Consider the following 16,930-nt stretch of genomic DNA (forward strand, 5'->3'; position numbering starts at 1 on the left):
GCTGAACATGGTCATTCTAACTACAGCACCTGCTTCCTGAGGAAACTTCTGAGCTTTTTACACTTGATAGTTCTTTGCTTCAGGCCACATTGAATACTCAGAGCACCCCCCTGAAAGTGGGTTCTGTGGGCGGGGGGGGGGGGTCCCTTATGAGTCCCATTTTGCAGATGGGCAAACTGAGGCTCAAAACCACCATAGGGTCCTTCACCTGAGTTTGCACATCCCCAGTGGGCCTAGCACAGCATCTGGCTATTCTGTTGTTTTGGGCACGAATATTGGAAAAGACCCTGATGCTGGGAAAGATTGAGGGCAGGAGAAGGGGGTAACAGAGGATGAGATTGTTGGCATCACCGACTCGATGGACATGAGTTTGAGCAAACTCTGGGAGATAATGAAGGACAGGGAAGCCTGGCATGGTGCTGTTCATGGGGTCACAAACAGCTGGACATGACTGTGACTGAGCACGCATGCCCTAAAAGTAAAGTTCCCTCTGCCCCGGGGAGGCCAGCGGGGATGCAGGGGTGGAGGCTTGGAAGCTGGCACCTGAGAGGCATGTAGGAGGAGCAGCATGGCAGATGGGTTATGCATGGAGCCCTGTGACTGAGGGGCAGAGGGGTAGGAGAGAGGCAGTTAGAAAGATGAGCATCACGTGGAGGCATCTGCGGAAACAGGCTCACCCTCAGGCATTAACTGTCGTCATTTGGGGCCTTTCTTGCTTCTGTAGCGTCTCCCTCTACATAGGACTGGCACCCACCCCCTCAGGCCAGCTTTAGAATGTGGTGCCCTTTGGATGATGTAAAGAGGCCCCAGGGTATGCTATCGTGAAGAGAGAAAGCTATTTCCCTTGCAAACCTCTTCCAATACTTTCCATGACATCAAAGAGAAAATTGTAGTTTGGTGCTAGGCTGTCTTTCATGACTCTTAACTCTAGCAAAGAGAGAGCAAGTTTTAGAGCCTTTGGCAGAGCCTACGACTGCATGTGTACTTTAATAGCATCATCTCTTGTTCTTTACAATAAGCTATTTATAGCAAGCTTTCAATATGGGCTGTGTGCTGTGCTGTGCTTAGTTGCTCAATTGTGCCCGATTCTTTGTGACCCCATGGACTGTAATCCACCAGGCGCTTCTGTCCATGGGGATTCTCCAGGCGAGAATACTGGAGTGGGTTGCTACGCCCTCCTCCAGGAGATCTTCCCAACCCAGAGATCAAATTCAGGTCTTCCTCATATGGGCTGTGAGGTAAAGCAACATCTTTTTTTCTTTAAGCAACATTTTAAAACATCTTTTTTATCATTCTTGTTTTTTTTTTTTGGCCAAGCTGTGAGGCTTGCAGGATCTTAGGCCCTTGATCAGGAATTGAACCCAGGCCCTGACAGTGAAAGCGCCGAGTCCTAACCACCAGACTTCCAGGGAATTCCTCAAACATCCTTCTTTTAAAGACAGTAAAGCATCAGTTACAGCAAAGTGTGAAAGAATTAATAGCCCAGGCGATGACAAAACCCAGGAACTTGGTCAGGGTGGGGTTACATCCACCAGCCTATAGTGGAGAGTTTGTCTTCTCCCTGGGTCTGGCTTGTGGCTGATCTCCAGTCACACCCACTTTGGGAGAAGGGATCAGAGGAGAAGTGGCTTCTTGTCCCCAGTGCTTTGTGTTCGAACTCCTCTCCATGATTCTGACAGATTGCTGTCACCTTCCTCTGCTATCTCTGAGCCCTGCTGGACAAGGGAATTCAGAGATTTGTGAGGCTTCCTCTGGTTCAAGGGCCACTCTGGTCAGAGAGGTCGAAGGGAGAAGACGTTAAACTGAGATAGATTCCAGTGGGGCCAGCAGAGAAGGGTTGGTATGCAGGGTGGATTTTAGTAGATCAGAGATTTCTGAGTGGGAGGGGCAAGGGTAAGGCCGTGAGGGGCCAAGATGAGAGGAGGAGGGGCTTGCAGATGGGGGAGAGAAAGGAGTTCTGAGACAAGAAGTTTGAGAAGTGCTTGGGATTGGGACAATTGCACTCATCTCACACACACTAGCAAAGTAATGCTCAAAATTCTCCAAGCCAGGCTTCAACAGTACGTGAACTGAGAACTTCCAGATGTTTAAGCTGGATTTAGGAAAGGCAGAGGAACCAGAGATCAAATTGCCAACATCCGCTGGATCATAGAAAAAGCAAGAGAATTCCAGAAAAACATCTACTTCTGCTTTATTGACTATGCCAAAGCCTTTGACTGTGTGGATCACAACAAACTGGAAAATTCTTAAAGAGATGGGTATACCTGCCTTACCTGCCTCCTGAGAAATCTATATGCAGGTCAAGAAGCAACAGTTAGAACTGGACATGAAACAACAGACTGGTTCCAAATCAGGAAAGGAGCATGTCAAAGTTGTATATTGTCACCCTGCTTATTTAACTTATATGCAGAGTACATCATGTGAAAAGCCGGGCTGGATGAAGCAGAAGCTAGAATCAAGATTGCCGGGAGAAATATCAATAACCTCAGATACACAGATGACACTACCCTTATGGCAGAAAGCAAAGGAGAACTAAAGAGCCTCTTGATGAAAGTGAAACAGGAAAGTGAAAAAGTTGGCTTAAAACTTAGCTTAAATACTAAAATCACAGCATCCGGACCCATCACTTCATGGCAAATACATGGGGAAACAATGGAATCAGTGACAGACTTTATTTTCTTGGGCTCCAAAATCATTGCAGATGGTGACTGCAGCCATAAAATTAAAAGACACTTGCTCCTTGGAAGAAAAGCTATGACCAACCTAGATAGCATATTAAAAAACAGAGACATTACTTTGCTGACAGAGATCTGTCTAGTCAAAGCTATGGTTTTTCTAGTAGTCATGTATGGATGTGAGAGTTGGGCTATAAAGAAAGCTGAGCACTGTAGAATTGATGCTTTTGAACTGTGGTGTTGGATAAGACTCTTGAGAGTCCCTTGGACTGCAAGGAGATCAAACCAGTCAATCCAAAAGGAAATCAGTCCTGAATATTCATTGGAAGGACTGATATTGAAGCTGAAACTCCAATACTTTGGCCACCTGATGTGAAGAAATGACTCCTTAGAAAAGTCTTGATGTTGGGAAAGATTGAAGTCAGGAAGAGAAGGGGATGACGGAAGATGAGATGGTTGGATGGTATCACCGACTCAATGGACATGAGTTTGAGCAAGCTCTGGGTGTTGGTGATGGACAGGGAAGCCTGGTGTGTTGCAGTCCATGGGATCACAAAGAGTCGGACATGACTGAATGACTGAACTGAACTGAACTGGGATTGGGAGCAGGAGAGGGTGGGGCCTAGCCTCCACCTCAACAGTGTGTGCTAAGTCGCTTCAGTCATGTCCAACTGTTTTCAAGTGCATGGACTGTAGCCTGCCTCTGTCCAAGGGATTTTCCAGGTAAGAATACTGGAGTGCGTTACCATTTCCTTCTCCAGGGTATCTTCCCGATGTAGGAATCGAACCTGGGTCTCTTACGTCTACCTGCATTGGCAGGTGGATTCTTTACCACTAGCTTTGCGACCCCATGGACTATACAGTTCATGGAATTCTCCGGGCCAGAATACTGGACTGGGTAGCCTATGCCTTCTCCAGCGGATCTTCCCGACCCAGGAATCGAACCAGGGCCTCCTGCATTGCAGACAGATTCTTTACCAATTGAGCTATCTGGGAAGCCCTACCTCCACCTAGGAAGCCCCAAAACCCCCATAGCAGAAAGAGTGAGTGGGGCTTAGCCTCTGCCTCATGCTGGGTTTACTGAATTTATTCTCTGGGCCTGCAGTTCTCAGCCAGGGTCAGAATCACCAGGCTGGATTAAGTATTTAATTTGGTGGAAGATGTAGCAAGTGAGAGAGTTTCCCAGAGGCTGATGAATGTAGTTATTCAGTGAGAGAGGGTAAAACGACAACAAGAACAAGAACAAACCAACAAAACTCTTTCCCTTTGTGAGTTTAGAGAGAGTTTGGGGGTTATATGGGAATGGCTGCAAGTTCCAGTGAAACATTTCAATGTACCAGAGACACCAGAGAGAGAGGTGGCTGCTGGGGAAGGGAGCCTGAGGCGTCTAGGCTGGGGGCTCTGGACTCTTCCCAGGCCACTGTGGCTGCCCCAGAACACAGCCCTGTATCAACCCTGAAAACCCATCTGAGGACAGCGCCAAGCTCTCAGAGCAGAAGGACCCAGGGTCAGGCAGGAAGGAGTCCAATCGTTTCTTTCATCATGTGATTTCTATCAACAGGTTTGGCTTCTTGCTTGTGCACTCACTTAACAAACATTCATAAGCACAAAGGAAGTCTCCAGCTAGACATCCTGTTATTAGTTGATGGCTGTTTAGTGAGAGAGATTTGGGCCATGGGCTCTGCACTGAGTTCTCAGGCCGGATTGAGCCCAGGTATTCCTGGTGTAGGATGAGATAATTTCTTAACGAGACATTGTTAACATTTTGCACATTTGTCTTACTGCTTGGCCCTTCAGTGTCCTACCCTGGCCTGGCTAACTCCTTATAGCCTAGGAAACAGAACTTTAGCTGTCATTCTACCCCAGCTCGGATTATAGAAAGCTGGGAGTGACGAGGTCCAGGTGTGGCGGGTGGAGAGATGCCTCCCTCATTAGATCTGGCAGAGGATGAGATGGTTGGATGGGATCACCCACTCACGTGAGTTTGAGCAGACTCCGGGATAAAATGAAGGACAGGGAAGTCTGGCATGCTGCAGTTCATGGAGTCGCAAAGAATCGGACACGACTGAGCCATAATAACAACAATTACACCTGGAGAGAGGATACTGTATCCAGTAGGAGCGAAAGAAGTTTGTTCTAAGAATGAATTAATAACAGCTGACGGTGCGTGCGAGCGCGGGGCGGGGGCGTGGCCCGGAGCAGGGGCGTGGCCCGGGCCGAGAGGGAAGGAGACCGGAGGCCGCCGCGGCGCGCGCAGGCGTTACTGGTCGCCCCGAGTCACGTGAGCACGCAGGCGCAGCGCCGCGCAGCCCTCTCGCTCACACAAAGCCCAGACGCGGAGAAAATGGCGGCAGGGGTCGAAGCGGCGGCCGAGGTGGCGGCGACGGAGCCCAAAATGGAGGAGGAGAGCGGCGCGCCTGGCGTGCCAAGCGGCAACGGAGCTCCGGGCCCGAAAGGGTGAGTATTTTACGGCTCCTTGTCCCAGGCTGGGCGCTTTCGCGGTGGCTGGCGGCGGCTCCGTTAGATCTGTTGGGGCCTCCTCCCGGCGCGGCCTCAGCTGGGCTTTCTTTCCCTTCAGAGTCTGCCGAGGGTGGAGGCGGCCCAGGCTGTGAGGGGTGAAGCCGGGCGGCCCCGTGAGCGCCTGTAGGACCGCTCTCTCCCAGGCATCGGGTCTCAGCTCCTCTGGTCTCTCCAGACCGGGTCCGAAGCTGAGGCCTTAGGCCGGGCCTCTGCGCGCAAGGATAATGGCGCGTGGGCCCAGAGCCGACGAGACCCGGAGTCCGCGACCTGCTGGCCTGTCGGGTGACCTTGGTTGGGCGCGTGGCTTCCCGTCTTTTCGCCGTCGTCCGGGGTCTCAGTTTCCCGATCCGTAAAGTGGGGGATAGGGGAGGAAGTGCGCACGCAGGACCTCGCGCGCGGTCGGTCCCGGTAAACGGTAGCGGAGGCGGGTAGGTATCGGGAAGGACCGCGAGGACGGTCGGACTCCCCCTCCCCCTTCCGCCCCGGAGCGCGCGGTTCCCCTCCCCCCTCCCGGCCCCGCGGGAAGTGCCTCGATCGGAACTGCCCCTTGCCCCAAGCTCCGACCGGGAGTTAGTCCCTCAGCTCCTCCCCAGGTCCGCGGTAGGTGTATGTGGAGCGATCGGATCTGCTGCTCAGTGTTCATCCGTAGAAACAAAGTGTAAGAGGAAAGAAAGAAAAAGGGAAACATTTTCCGTGTTCTAGGGGAAGATTTTGCATCATTAGGCGGGTTCACCTGTTTCGAGTCCTATTGGGGGCTCTGTCTCAGGTCCTCGGTTTTGAAAGTTTTCTTAAAGCGTTAAAGCATCGTCTTATGTTTCTGGTGAACCCCACTCATTCTGATTACAGTCGGCTGAGAGGTGCGGAAAGACGTTTTGCCTTCGCCCGCCAACTGTAGGGGGAGGTGAGGGGAAGGCTTGGGCACACTTTTGATTTCCCACATACATTTTTTTAAAAACCTGGTGAAATTTACAGTTTCAGCCATTTTTAGGTGGATGATTCCGTGGCATCGAGTGCATTCGCGGTTTTGTGCAGCATCACGAATATCCACGCTGAAAACTTTTTCCTCACTCTAAATAGAAACTGTAGCCATTAAGCAGTTAACTTAACCATTCACCTCTCCTGGATACCTGTGCTATGCGTTCTGTCTCCTATGGATTTACCTTCCCACCAATTTTTAATGTGTATAATTAGAGTTCATGGGGATTAAAAGTGAGTGTAGTTAAGAGTAGTTTGCTTATGAACACTCACTAAATACTAGCTATATTGTTAAAAACTCTCTCTCCTGAGGTGGGGAGGAGCCGAATACCGTGGTTACTGGTCCTTGGAAATCGAGAGAAAGGCATCCTAGAAGTATTCCCAACTCTTTTGTTATTGAAAACTCTGGAAAGGGACGTGTTCATTTAGACTTTTTTAAATAACTTGTTTAAGGGAGCCTGGTAGGATATTTGAGGACCATGTTTGGAGGCCTTTAAGATATACATTTATGTCCTTTTTTTTTTTTTTTCTTTCAAACCAGTTATCACAGGATGGAGTGCTGCTAGAATCGTGCTAGGTGAGAAGTTATTAGTTACAGATTATAGCATCTGGGGTACATTTTCCAAATTTCCCATTTTCCACAGTCCATTTCCAAATAGTCATTTTGTGACTGATTCATTTGACAAACATAAAACAGGGCCTTCAGAAAGAATCTGAAGGTTTCAGAAATTTAAAAAAGTCTTTGTTGGGAGAACCTCAGTCTGAGACTCTTGAAATAGAGAATATTTTAGGCAGTTAGGAACACTTAGATCTATTTTGTAGGGCCATTGGAAAAGTTTGTATTTTGGGTGTTTTTGTGTGTGTGTGTGTGTGTTTTGCCTCGGGAAGCCTTTAAAGCAGAGCTCTTTAGAAAACAGTCTTCCTGCTCATAGGGAGGGACCAATGGATATTTTTGTAGTAAAGTTGATATAAGTAAAAGGAATTACAGGTGTGGGGAGCTTGGAGGAACTCCCCTCCCTCAATCCTAGGCTGTTGGGGGCAACCAGGTGTTCCCCTAGGAGGAGGAGGATGAAAGGTGATCATTGGAGAGAAGCAGAGAGGAGTTTTCAAAGATTTTGACATGTTTGATATATATATTTATAAAGAACTTCATTTTCCTTTTACTTTCTTTATAAAGAACTGAAACTGCTGGAGCACTGGGGGCCAGCTGGTGGGCAGTGAATTCCAGACTAGGGAGTTCAGATTTTTATCTTGAGAGCTTTTTTGTGATTTTGTGAAAGTCGCTCAGTCGTGTCCGACTCTTGGCCACCCCATACAGTCTATGAAATTCTCTAGGCCAGAATACTGGAGTGGGGAGCCTTTCCCTTCTCCAGGGGATCTTTCAAACCCAGGTTTCCCGCATTGCAAGTGGTTTCTTTACCAGCTGAGCCACTTTTGCGGGATGGGAAATAAGTGAGACTGGATTCTTCTCACCTTTGTCTCCACCAGGAGTGGAGTGTGCTGAAAGCTGAAAAGGCACTGAGACAGCAGGCTTCATGAGGACCATGAAAAGCACAGCCCGTTTTGCAATCCCTTTTCTCTCCCAGCTGTAAGCCGACTGTTTTTTTTTTTTTTATATTGATGAGAAATGCATTCCATCTAAGGACAGTCAAGATTCAGAGTTAGAGTGTATTGGGGGTAAAAATGTTCATTTTAGAGGGACACATAGGCTTAGGGGTTTTTTTTTTTATTGTTTAAAAATAGAGGTTACACTATACATTTAAAATCAGTGACTTAACCTACTCCACTTCCAGATTAACCTGTGGCCGAATCTGAAAGGTGAGAGATGGGCTATTTTAAAAATAAAAATTTGTATTTAGTGTAAATTTCTGGGGATGCAAGGTTAGTGTTAAGACTGTTTTACAGTCAAGAAAAGGTTTTTTTTTTTTCAATTGAGAAAATTCAGGTTAAAGAAATTGACGCTAAGAATCTGGGGGAGGCCATCTTGACTTCAAGGCTTTTGCTGTTTCCACAGCAAACCTCTCAGTAAACAGACGTTTTAAGTGTTTTTTTTTTTCTTTTTTAATTTTTAACCAGATTCTTTGTGCTTTTTGCGGTAACTTGAGTGTTTGCTGCACTTTAAGAAGTGCTTGTATGCTTGATAATCTTGAGACATGTTTGATGGTGAGCTCAGGATTAGAATGGGGCTCTGGATTGTTGGAATGCATGCTGCTAGCTCTTTGCTTTTTTGATTTTATTCAAGGCTAGGCTGGGGGATACTAGTCTGCAAAGATTAGGTTGCTTGTTTCATTTGGGACTTCTCAGATAGACTCCTCCATTACCGTGTTTTGCAGTGAGGTTAAATTTGAATTACCGTTTTGGTAGTCTGTGATGAGTACAGTGGAGGTTTCCCTGGTGGTTCAGTGGTAAAGAATCTGCCTGCAATACAGGAGACAGGAGTTCGATCTCTGGGTCGAGAAGATCCCTAGGGAAGGAAACAGCAACCCACTCCAGTATTCTTGCCTGGGAAATCCCCTGGACAGAGGAGACTGGTGGGCTACAGTCCTTGGGGTCACAAAGAGTCAGAGACTACACAAAGTCAAACACGGCGCTAAACAGCAAGTACAGTGTTTAGGTTTCCTTAGCCACGGCCCCAGTGGGCTTAAAGTCTAATCACTATGTGCAGTGGTAGAATGCAAGGAGTGAATCATTCTCCAGAAAGTTTTTGGTACAAAAATACGTCATCGTCATAGTTAGTGTGCCAGCTTCTCCTTTAAACTTGTGAGTGTGGATAGTAACCTCCTTTTGCAGATGAAGGAACTGAGGCCTGGCAAAGAGCTGGTAACATTGGGGTTCAGACTTAGATGACCCTACCTCTTAGTCACATGTGGTACTACCCTCTTAGATAACTGCGCTGAACATTTATCAAGCTGCTTTTTGTCAGGCTGCTTGTTGATTCTCACAACACCCCTGTGAGCTGCGTGGATACAGGTTATGCTGGTTTTGCTGGTAAAGACCCATAGAGGTAAAGAACTGGACTCACGTGGGTAGTTAAGTGGTAGACCTGGAGCTAGAATGGTGCTCTCTACATGTTCAATACATTAGTGGAGTTCAGGATTGAAAGGATTTTTGTGAAGACTCATTCTATATAAGGGATAGTTCTGAAGGGAATATGGAGGTTGAGGGGGGTCTTTTCCCTCAAGAGATGTGGTGAGGATTTCAAGATATTGTAGTTGCTGTTTCAAACTACACTCCTGATTGAAAAACTCCAGGAGTTATGAGAGCATTATACATGGGAATCCTGTGGAAGCGTAAGAGAGGGTAGGGATTTACTGTTTTACTTAGTGAATGTAGCAGCTCTTTGTGGACTAGGCACTCAGTATTTTGTTTTTTTTTAGTTGTGATCTTATGTAAAGTATAATTCTAGTACGGTGGAGCAGTGACATGGTAAGTTACCAATCTTCAAAGAGTATAATCAGGAAAACAGTTCCAAAACCATATTAATCATAATTAATCTTACTTGACTGACTCAGAAGCTTCTTAAGGTATTTTGGACTTATCTTTATCGATGTATTAGGAATTAGGTTATAGACTGTCAGGAAAAGTTTTTAACATACTGGGTCTATTTAGAACTTCAGATAGATAATTGGGTACCAGAATCAAATAGGGTGTTTATTGACAATTGGAAGCAAGTTAGCAAGGAGACTATCGGTAAGGCATTTATTTAGCTGGTTTAGGTAGCTTCAGTTTCTTTGAAAGATTGCAAATTTGTTAGCTTTATATAGCAGTTACAAGTCAAGTTATGTTGGAGTAAGATTTGGAATTTGAGAAACCAGCAGAAACTTTAAGAAATGTGTAATTGGCACAACAAACTGCACAGGTTGGAAGTGTGTGATTTGATATCATCACTGAATGAAAATAATACAGTTATAACCTGTAGAAGTTTTTGCTGCCCCTTGGTAATCCTGAGTCCTCCTTTCCCCCACCTCCAGGCAACTATTAGTTTGTTCTCCACATCAGTATGTATCAGTGCTTCTCATTGGGAGATTTCTTTCCCTTCAGGAGACATTTGAAAGTGTCTTGGGGATTTTTTTTCCCCCCCTTATCTTCATCTTCAGATCTGAGGAATGGGGCTGCTTCTGGCCTCCCTTGGGAAGAGATCAGGGATCCTGCAGCACATAGGGCAGGCTCAAACAACAAAAGAATTTTCTGGCCCAAAATGTTCATACTGTTGAGGCTGAGAGAACCTGCTGTAAATTAGTTTGCCAGATTACATTTTCTCACACAGTTTTACATGGTGAAGTCATACTATATGTACGCTTTTTCTGTCTGGTATCTTTGAGTGTAATTATTTTGAGGTTCATCCATGTTGTGTGTAATTCATTACTTACTGTTGAATAGTATTTCAGTGTATGAATACAGTTTGTTGATTCATTCACCTGTTAGTGGTGAATTTAGTTGCTAAGTGGTGTTCAACTCTTGTGACCCTATGGACTGTACAGCCTGCCAGGCTCATCTGTCCATGGGATTTCCCAGACAACAATACTGGAGTGGGTAGCAGTTCCCTTTAGGGTATCCTCCCAACCCAGGGTTTGACCCGGATCTCCTACTTTGCAGGCATATTTTTTATCTAGTGAGCCACCAGGGAAGCTTGATCTCTGCCTGTTTGTAGGTAGACATTTAGATTTCCAGTTTTTGGGAAACTGGAATAAATAATGTTGTTACGAGCATTCAGGTATAAGTTTTTGCATGAATATGTTAATTTTCTTCTGGGTATCTAGTTGTGCATAACATGGTAGGTGTATTTTAACATTTTGAATTTATAATCTCATAAATTTGGGGTATTTAGGATAAAACAGTTTTTCGTCAGTGTAGCTAAATGATAATCTACCTGTAAAAATGTATTTCTAAAAGGTGTTTACAGTTGTGTTACATGTATTTTAGGGCTAGAAGAATATTCCCCTAATTCTGTCTAGAAGATAAATGAGAAAATTGAACATTTTTTAAAAATGGGATTTTGTTCAGTTATATCATCTGTACTTGAATATGTGTCATGTGAGGTTTTTTTGAGGATGGTTCTCTACTATTCTGTAAAGAATAGAGTTGATAATGATTATTAGATTTATGAAAAGGTCAATTTTTTAAGAAACTGCAAGTGATGAGATAGTTCACCTGTTTTACTTAGGAGGAAACTTCTCAGAGAGAGGAAATGATTAGCTGGAGAAGGATTTGGGTATAGTGGTGCTGTGGGCATACTTTGGGCATAACCCACATGAGCTGCCTTCTGGATGGCGAGCCCTGTGGTGTGGATTAACCCCAAACCAAATCCCCATCATCTGTGGTTAGATTGGGCAGTTTATTCTTAGCAGTAATGCTGCATGGCAGAATTTGGCCTAGACACTTTGTTACCTTTGTCTTGTAATGAGTTATTTATACATTTTGTAATTTATAAGGTGAGTTGAGCAGTCTGTTAAAACACAGGCTGAAACTGTAACTGTGTCATGGACCCTGTGTCAGAATAATGTTTTTTAATGTTGCTGATGGAATATTTCGGCTTCAAAAGAAGCCAATTCTGTTACAATGTTTTTCTACCCATAGACCCTCTGTAGTTAGGCCCATGAAATGAAAATTGATCTCCATTTTATTAATTGTAATACTTGTCCTTCTCATCTGCTGAGGGTAAGACGCATGGACGCGTGCTGTTTGGCAGCCCTGGTGCTGGGCTTTCCTGTGGAGTAGACAGGTGGACTGTGTTTATGGTGTGCAGTCAGCCTAAGGAGAGTCTGTCATGAGCCTGGGTAGACAGAGTAAAGATTTCTAGGAATCCAGGGATTGTGTGACCCTATCCCTTTCTGTCATCTGCCAGCCCTTGTGAAGGAGGTCTGTTGATGGCATGTTGATATTGGTATCAATCAGATCATGGAGGAAGTTGCTTTCCTTAACATTTGGCACACTTGTATTTGGCTGTGAGGGACCAGTTTTTAAAAAAATACCTTGGGGACTAAAATAAGTTGCTAACTTTAATTTTTCCAGGTACACTGAAAGAAAGTCCTCCAGCTGCCATTCCCCACTGCAGGGAAGACATATCCTAGAATAAAGATCAACTCTTACTTTAAAAAACGTGGTCTTGTAAATCATCAATACCATAGTCTTGATTTTTTTGTTTTCTTTGCCTTTTTGTCATGGATCACAAAGTCTCTACTGGAATCTGTAGTTGTGGGAGTCCCTCAGTTCTCACTGGTAGAAAAGCAGAGGGCTTGGGAAGCAGACAGTGCTGGACTTGATGCACAAGAGGACTTCTGTGGCTGCTGGCTCCCTACTTGTTCCTGGTCAGCTCTCACTGGTGTCCGCCTGTGATCACGGGGGCTCAGGGAGCAGTCTTGCTCAGCCGGCCCAGCCTTGCCCTGGCTGTGTACACACTCTGGCCAGTTCCTGGGCTTTGGCCCGGGCTTCCATCCTGTCTGGTTCTGTCCTTTGGGAGCCTGCATTTTTTGTGAACCTTTTTCCTGCTCACTCTAAGCCACATTTGTACCTGTAGGGTTTAGAAATGCTACTCCGTGGAAGCACCTAACACACAAAGGTAGAGAGTATTGCAGGAAAGTCCACGCAAAAAAAAAAAAAAAAAAATCCACCCTTCTCTACTAAAGAATTGTTAGCCTGCTTTTTACCTACCAGAGTTGCTTGACTTCAGTTTCCCTAGCTTCAAAGTAATGGAGTTGAGTAGAGAAAGGTTTCTTTCCCTTAAAAAAAACTTAAAAAAAAAATCGTGGTAAGATGTATGTAAATTTCACCATCTTAAAATGATTATATGTACAATTTAATGGCATTAGGTACAGTGTTGTACCTATTCACTCACCATTTCCAGAACTTTTTTTTTTTAATCATCCCAAACAAACTCTGTAGCCATTAAACAGTAACTCACCATTCCCATCTCTCCCCAGTCCTGGGTAACTTTACCTCTCCTTTTTTTCTCTATGCCTGACTTATTTCACTTAGCATAATGTTTTCAAAGTTCATCTCTTTTGCAACATGTATCAGCACTTCATTCCTTTTTTTTTTTTTTTTAATGACTGAGTAATATTTCATTGCCTGGATCTACCACATTTTGTTTATTCCGTTCATCTTTTGGTGTATGCTTGGGTTGTTTTCACCTTTTGCTACTGTGAATAATAACTGCCTAGGAGTGGAATTGCTCGGTCCTCTGGTAATTATGTTTTAACTTTTTGAGTAATTGCCAAACTGTTTTGTAGTAACTGCACCATTTTACGTTCCCACTTAAAAAATTTTTTTTGCCCCCACAATGAAACTTACTTATTTGTAGGGCTGAAGTTTGTTGGGCCTATGTGTACCACCTCTTTGGGGTTCCATGAAGTCTTATAAATCTTCCCTTCTGTTTTCCTGTTACTGTCTTAGAATTAAAGCACCTCAGGTAGGGAGATGGCCTCCGCACCCCCCACATGTTAGAGCCCCACAGGAGTGTGTAAAGGCCTAGGAAAGCACATTTGTCTTGGAAATGGTTTTTTTGATAGGTGGATTTTCAGGAGTGTACTACTGCAGTTTTCTGCTCTATGGACCACTTCAGTTTGAGTGACTCAATATTCTTGTGTTATATGTAACTTTGCCTGAGATAATCAGGATAATTTGCCTGGAAAATCAAATATTGTCTTTTGGGTTGTGCTAACTTGTGAATGTTTTTTTCTCCTCTTTTGAATTCAGTGAAGGAGAACGACCTGCTCAGAATGAGAAGAGGAAGGAGAAAAACATAAAAAGAGGAGGCAATCGCTTTGAGCCATATGCCAATCCAACTAAAAGATACAGAGCCTTCATTACAAACATACCTTTTGATGTGAAATGGCAGTCACTTAAAGACCTGGTTAAAGAAAAAGGTAATGGTACTGGTGGTTGAGTAGGGTCAGAAGGTTGGTGTGTCATCTTCTCTGTACCTAATTCCTTGGTTATTTTTTGTCAGTGGAAGCTGTTCTGAGTAGAGCATGTGTTCTCTCCAGGCTTGAGAGCTAAGCCCCGTCCCCATCCACCCTACCTTTTTTCCTTTTTTTTGTGGTCATGCACTTGTGTGTCAGATGGGGGCATTTGTATGATCCCTTGGCCTATGAATGATTTCACTGGCTTAGTATGGTTAACAGGGCTTCGATTAAACTTGAGGGGAGCCTCTTTGTTAGGGAATTAAGGAAACTTTTTGAATTCTTCCTATTAGGTGGGAGAAATTTTTTTCTTTTCCCTTTTTGTTTTAAAATTCTGGTGGGAAGGTAGTACTTTGTCTAAATTTTGCGGATGTCTTCCTGGGATCAAAATTTGGTGGCTGGAACGTGTGCTGCTCAGATTCTAAATTATAAATCCATGCCCTGGGGAGGAAAACACAGACTCGATCGGCAGTTGGGTAGCTCAAAGTAAAGCATCCGCTGTGTAATTTGGTGCCTTCAGGCACCCACCAGTCCCAACCCTGGTGTCCAGAGTCTGGTTGAGGCAGAGGAAGGAACGGAAGCCCTGCTGCCACCAGGAGGCCCTGGGCGGTTGGCTGCCCCCGTGTCCTCTGTCTCTGCCTCCTGTGCACACCGTGTGTGTCCTCCTCCTCGTCACACTCTTGTTCTGCTGCGTTTGTCGTCTTTTCCTGATTCTGGGCCCTGCTGGTGGCACACAGGGCTAAAGAGATTGCTCAGCCCTGGTTTAGATGAAACTTGATAGAGAACCATTTGTCTAAAGGCCTGGAGGTCTCCCCTCACTCTTACCCCATGGGAAACCTAGAATCAAATAATTCTTAACCGGAGTCTTTTTGAAGGACTGAAAGGTACTGGTTTTTCTGGAGCATTCATAATGTAAAGAGATTTGAGCTTGATTTGTCAAATGATTAACATCTCAGTGACAGACAGATGCCACTTGGATAGGCCATTTTGGTATGTGTACTGGTGCTCCCAGCATTGGGTTTTGAAATTATGAACGGCCCACTGCCATCATGGTCCCATCATTTAATTCAACCACAACATGCCAGAAGCATTAGGCACTGTGAACCTCTCTGTACAGTCATGTAGGCTGCTCCCATGTAGTATTTCTCCAGGTAACATGGATGGAAAAACGTTCTGGTGTGAGGTTTGTTTTCCTGCCTTGATCAGCCAAATCATTCCTGCCAGTGCTCCTAGGGCACGAGTGAAGTTTCTTTTTGTCTGAAGGGCGTGTCACGAGGCATCCCAGATGCAGTGTTCTTGGTTTTTGGGACTGCTGCTTCAATAAAGCTTAGAATTTCTGTACAGCACAGTTGGGTCTCATTCGAATTAGTTTTTGGAATAACCTCCAAATTTGTGTTCTTGCGATTTGGTTGAACCGCTGAATGGATACATCCATTGATAATAAGGTATAGTAGTTCCAAGAACCAGGAATGTGGCTTTGAAAATGCAATTGTTAGAACTTTGTAAGAGATTGCAGGCCAAATTATTTTCCATTTTTAGGAGTGTGTGAACCAGTTTTGGGACATGATGGATAAAGTAGGTGACATTTTTACTGCTTTACCATTCAGTAATTCAGTTTTGGGAGCCTTAAAGCTGGTAGCAGCAGCAGCAGCCATGACGTTTCTGGATGTAGAAGCAGTTCACCTCAACTTCCTATTTGCACTGTATTAAGTGTGGAGCCAGCCTGGTGGTTTATTCGGATACTTCCAAACTGGTTCTCATATTCCCCTGGCATACTGCTATGAATGCCCTGGCTCAGCCCTTTCAGTGTATTTTTGGTGGTGTAATTTAGAATTACAGGTGTGCAGTAAATGAGTTATTTTTAATAAACCTTAAAATGTTCTTGTTTAGCGCTCCCCTGTACAGGTTAAATTAATTACCTTTCTGTTTAATTAAGTTTTAGCAGTATTGGATTGTGGATAAAGGGATTCATAAGAGAAAGGTAATCTTTTCATGGTAAATCTTATATTCAGTATGTGAAGTCAAAAGAAAATTACTGTTTATGTAAGTACAAATGTTCTTATTTTCATTTTGAGGTTTTTAAAACTTTTAATTCATGTCTTGGTAAACAAAAATATGTTTCAATGATTATTTGAAATCTGAAATATATTCTTAAAATCTGTCGCAATGTTTTAAGGTTTTAGAAGACTTGTTATTGCACAGGGGAGAAAAAAGTTGGGGATAGAGGCTCTTACAGTCTAAAAGTATTATTCTCAGGACAGTCTCTGAAGTGGGCAAACCACAATAATGGGCTGTTGTGATCCAACCACTCTTTATCAGTCTATATTTTAAGGTCTGTTCCTGATGAAATCATACCCCTGTTGTTTTCAGAAAACTAGTGAGATGGCTAGAATTAGTTGTCCTCGGCTTAGAGATGTGAAAAGTGCTCTGTCATTGCAGCACTACCTATAATATATAATAGCTGCATCTCAGAACTCAGTAGCTTTGAGATGGCAAGACAGGAGCTTTTTGTACCCCTCCCTAATTCCTGCTCCTTGGACACCAGGTATATCTTCTCTGTTTGTTAGCTTTTAACAGCCTTCTCATCATGTACCCCTCCCTAATTCCTGCTCCTCGGACACCAGGTATATCTTCTCTGTTTGTTAGCTTTTAACAGCCTTCTCATCATGTACTCCTCCCTAATTCCTGCTCCTCGGACACCAGGTGTATCTTCTCTGTTAGCTTTTAATAGTATTCTCGGAGCACCTGTTAGTAATGCATGTCTTATGTGAACAGGCCGCTGGTGCCTTTTCCCCTGGATGGGATCACAAAGCTTGTTTGGTGGCAGTGTCATGCAGTCAGCATTGCTGGTTTTAAAGA

The 16,930-nt window shown here is 44.4% G+C and overlaps 1 protein-coding gene across 2 annotated transcripts in view; it reads left to right on the forward strand.

The window, feature by feature from the left end:
- The first annotated feature begins 4,952 nt into the window (after nt 1-4,952).
- Nucleotides 4,953-16,930, forward strand: part of HNRNPM (heterogeneous nuclear ribonucleoprotein M) — a 40,060-nt gene continuing 28,082 nt past the window's right edge. The window contains exons 1-2 of one of the 2 annotated variants that reach the window (XM_061422393.1): nt 4,953-5,132; nt 13,866-14,035. In XM_061422393.1, coding sequence (XP_061278377.1) covers nt 5,020-5,132; nt 13,866-14,035 — 283 coding nt within the window. In that variant the 5' untranslated portion in view covers nt 4,953-5,019. The remainder of the gene's footprint in view (nt 5,133-13,865; nt 14,036-16,930) is intronic. The other variant, XM_061422392.1, reaches the window with a different exon arrangement.

The sequence above is a fragment of the Bos javanicus genome, chromosome 7, assembly GCF_032452875.1.
Source record: "Bos javanicus breed banteng chromosome 7, ARS-OSU_banteng_1.0, whole genome shotgun sequence".
In the NCBI taxonomy this organism is placed as follows: domain Eukaryota; kingdom Metazoa; phylum Chordata; class Mammalia; order Artiodactyla; family Bovidae; genus Bos; species Bos javanicus.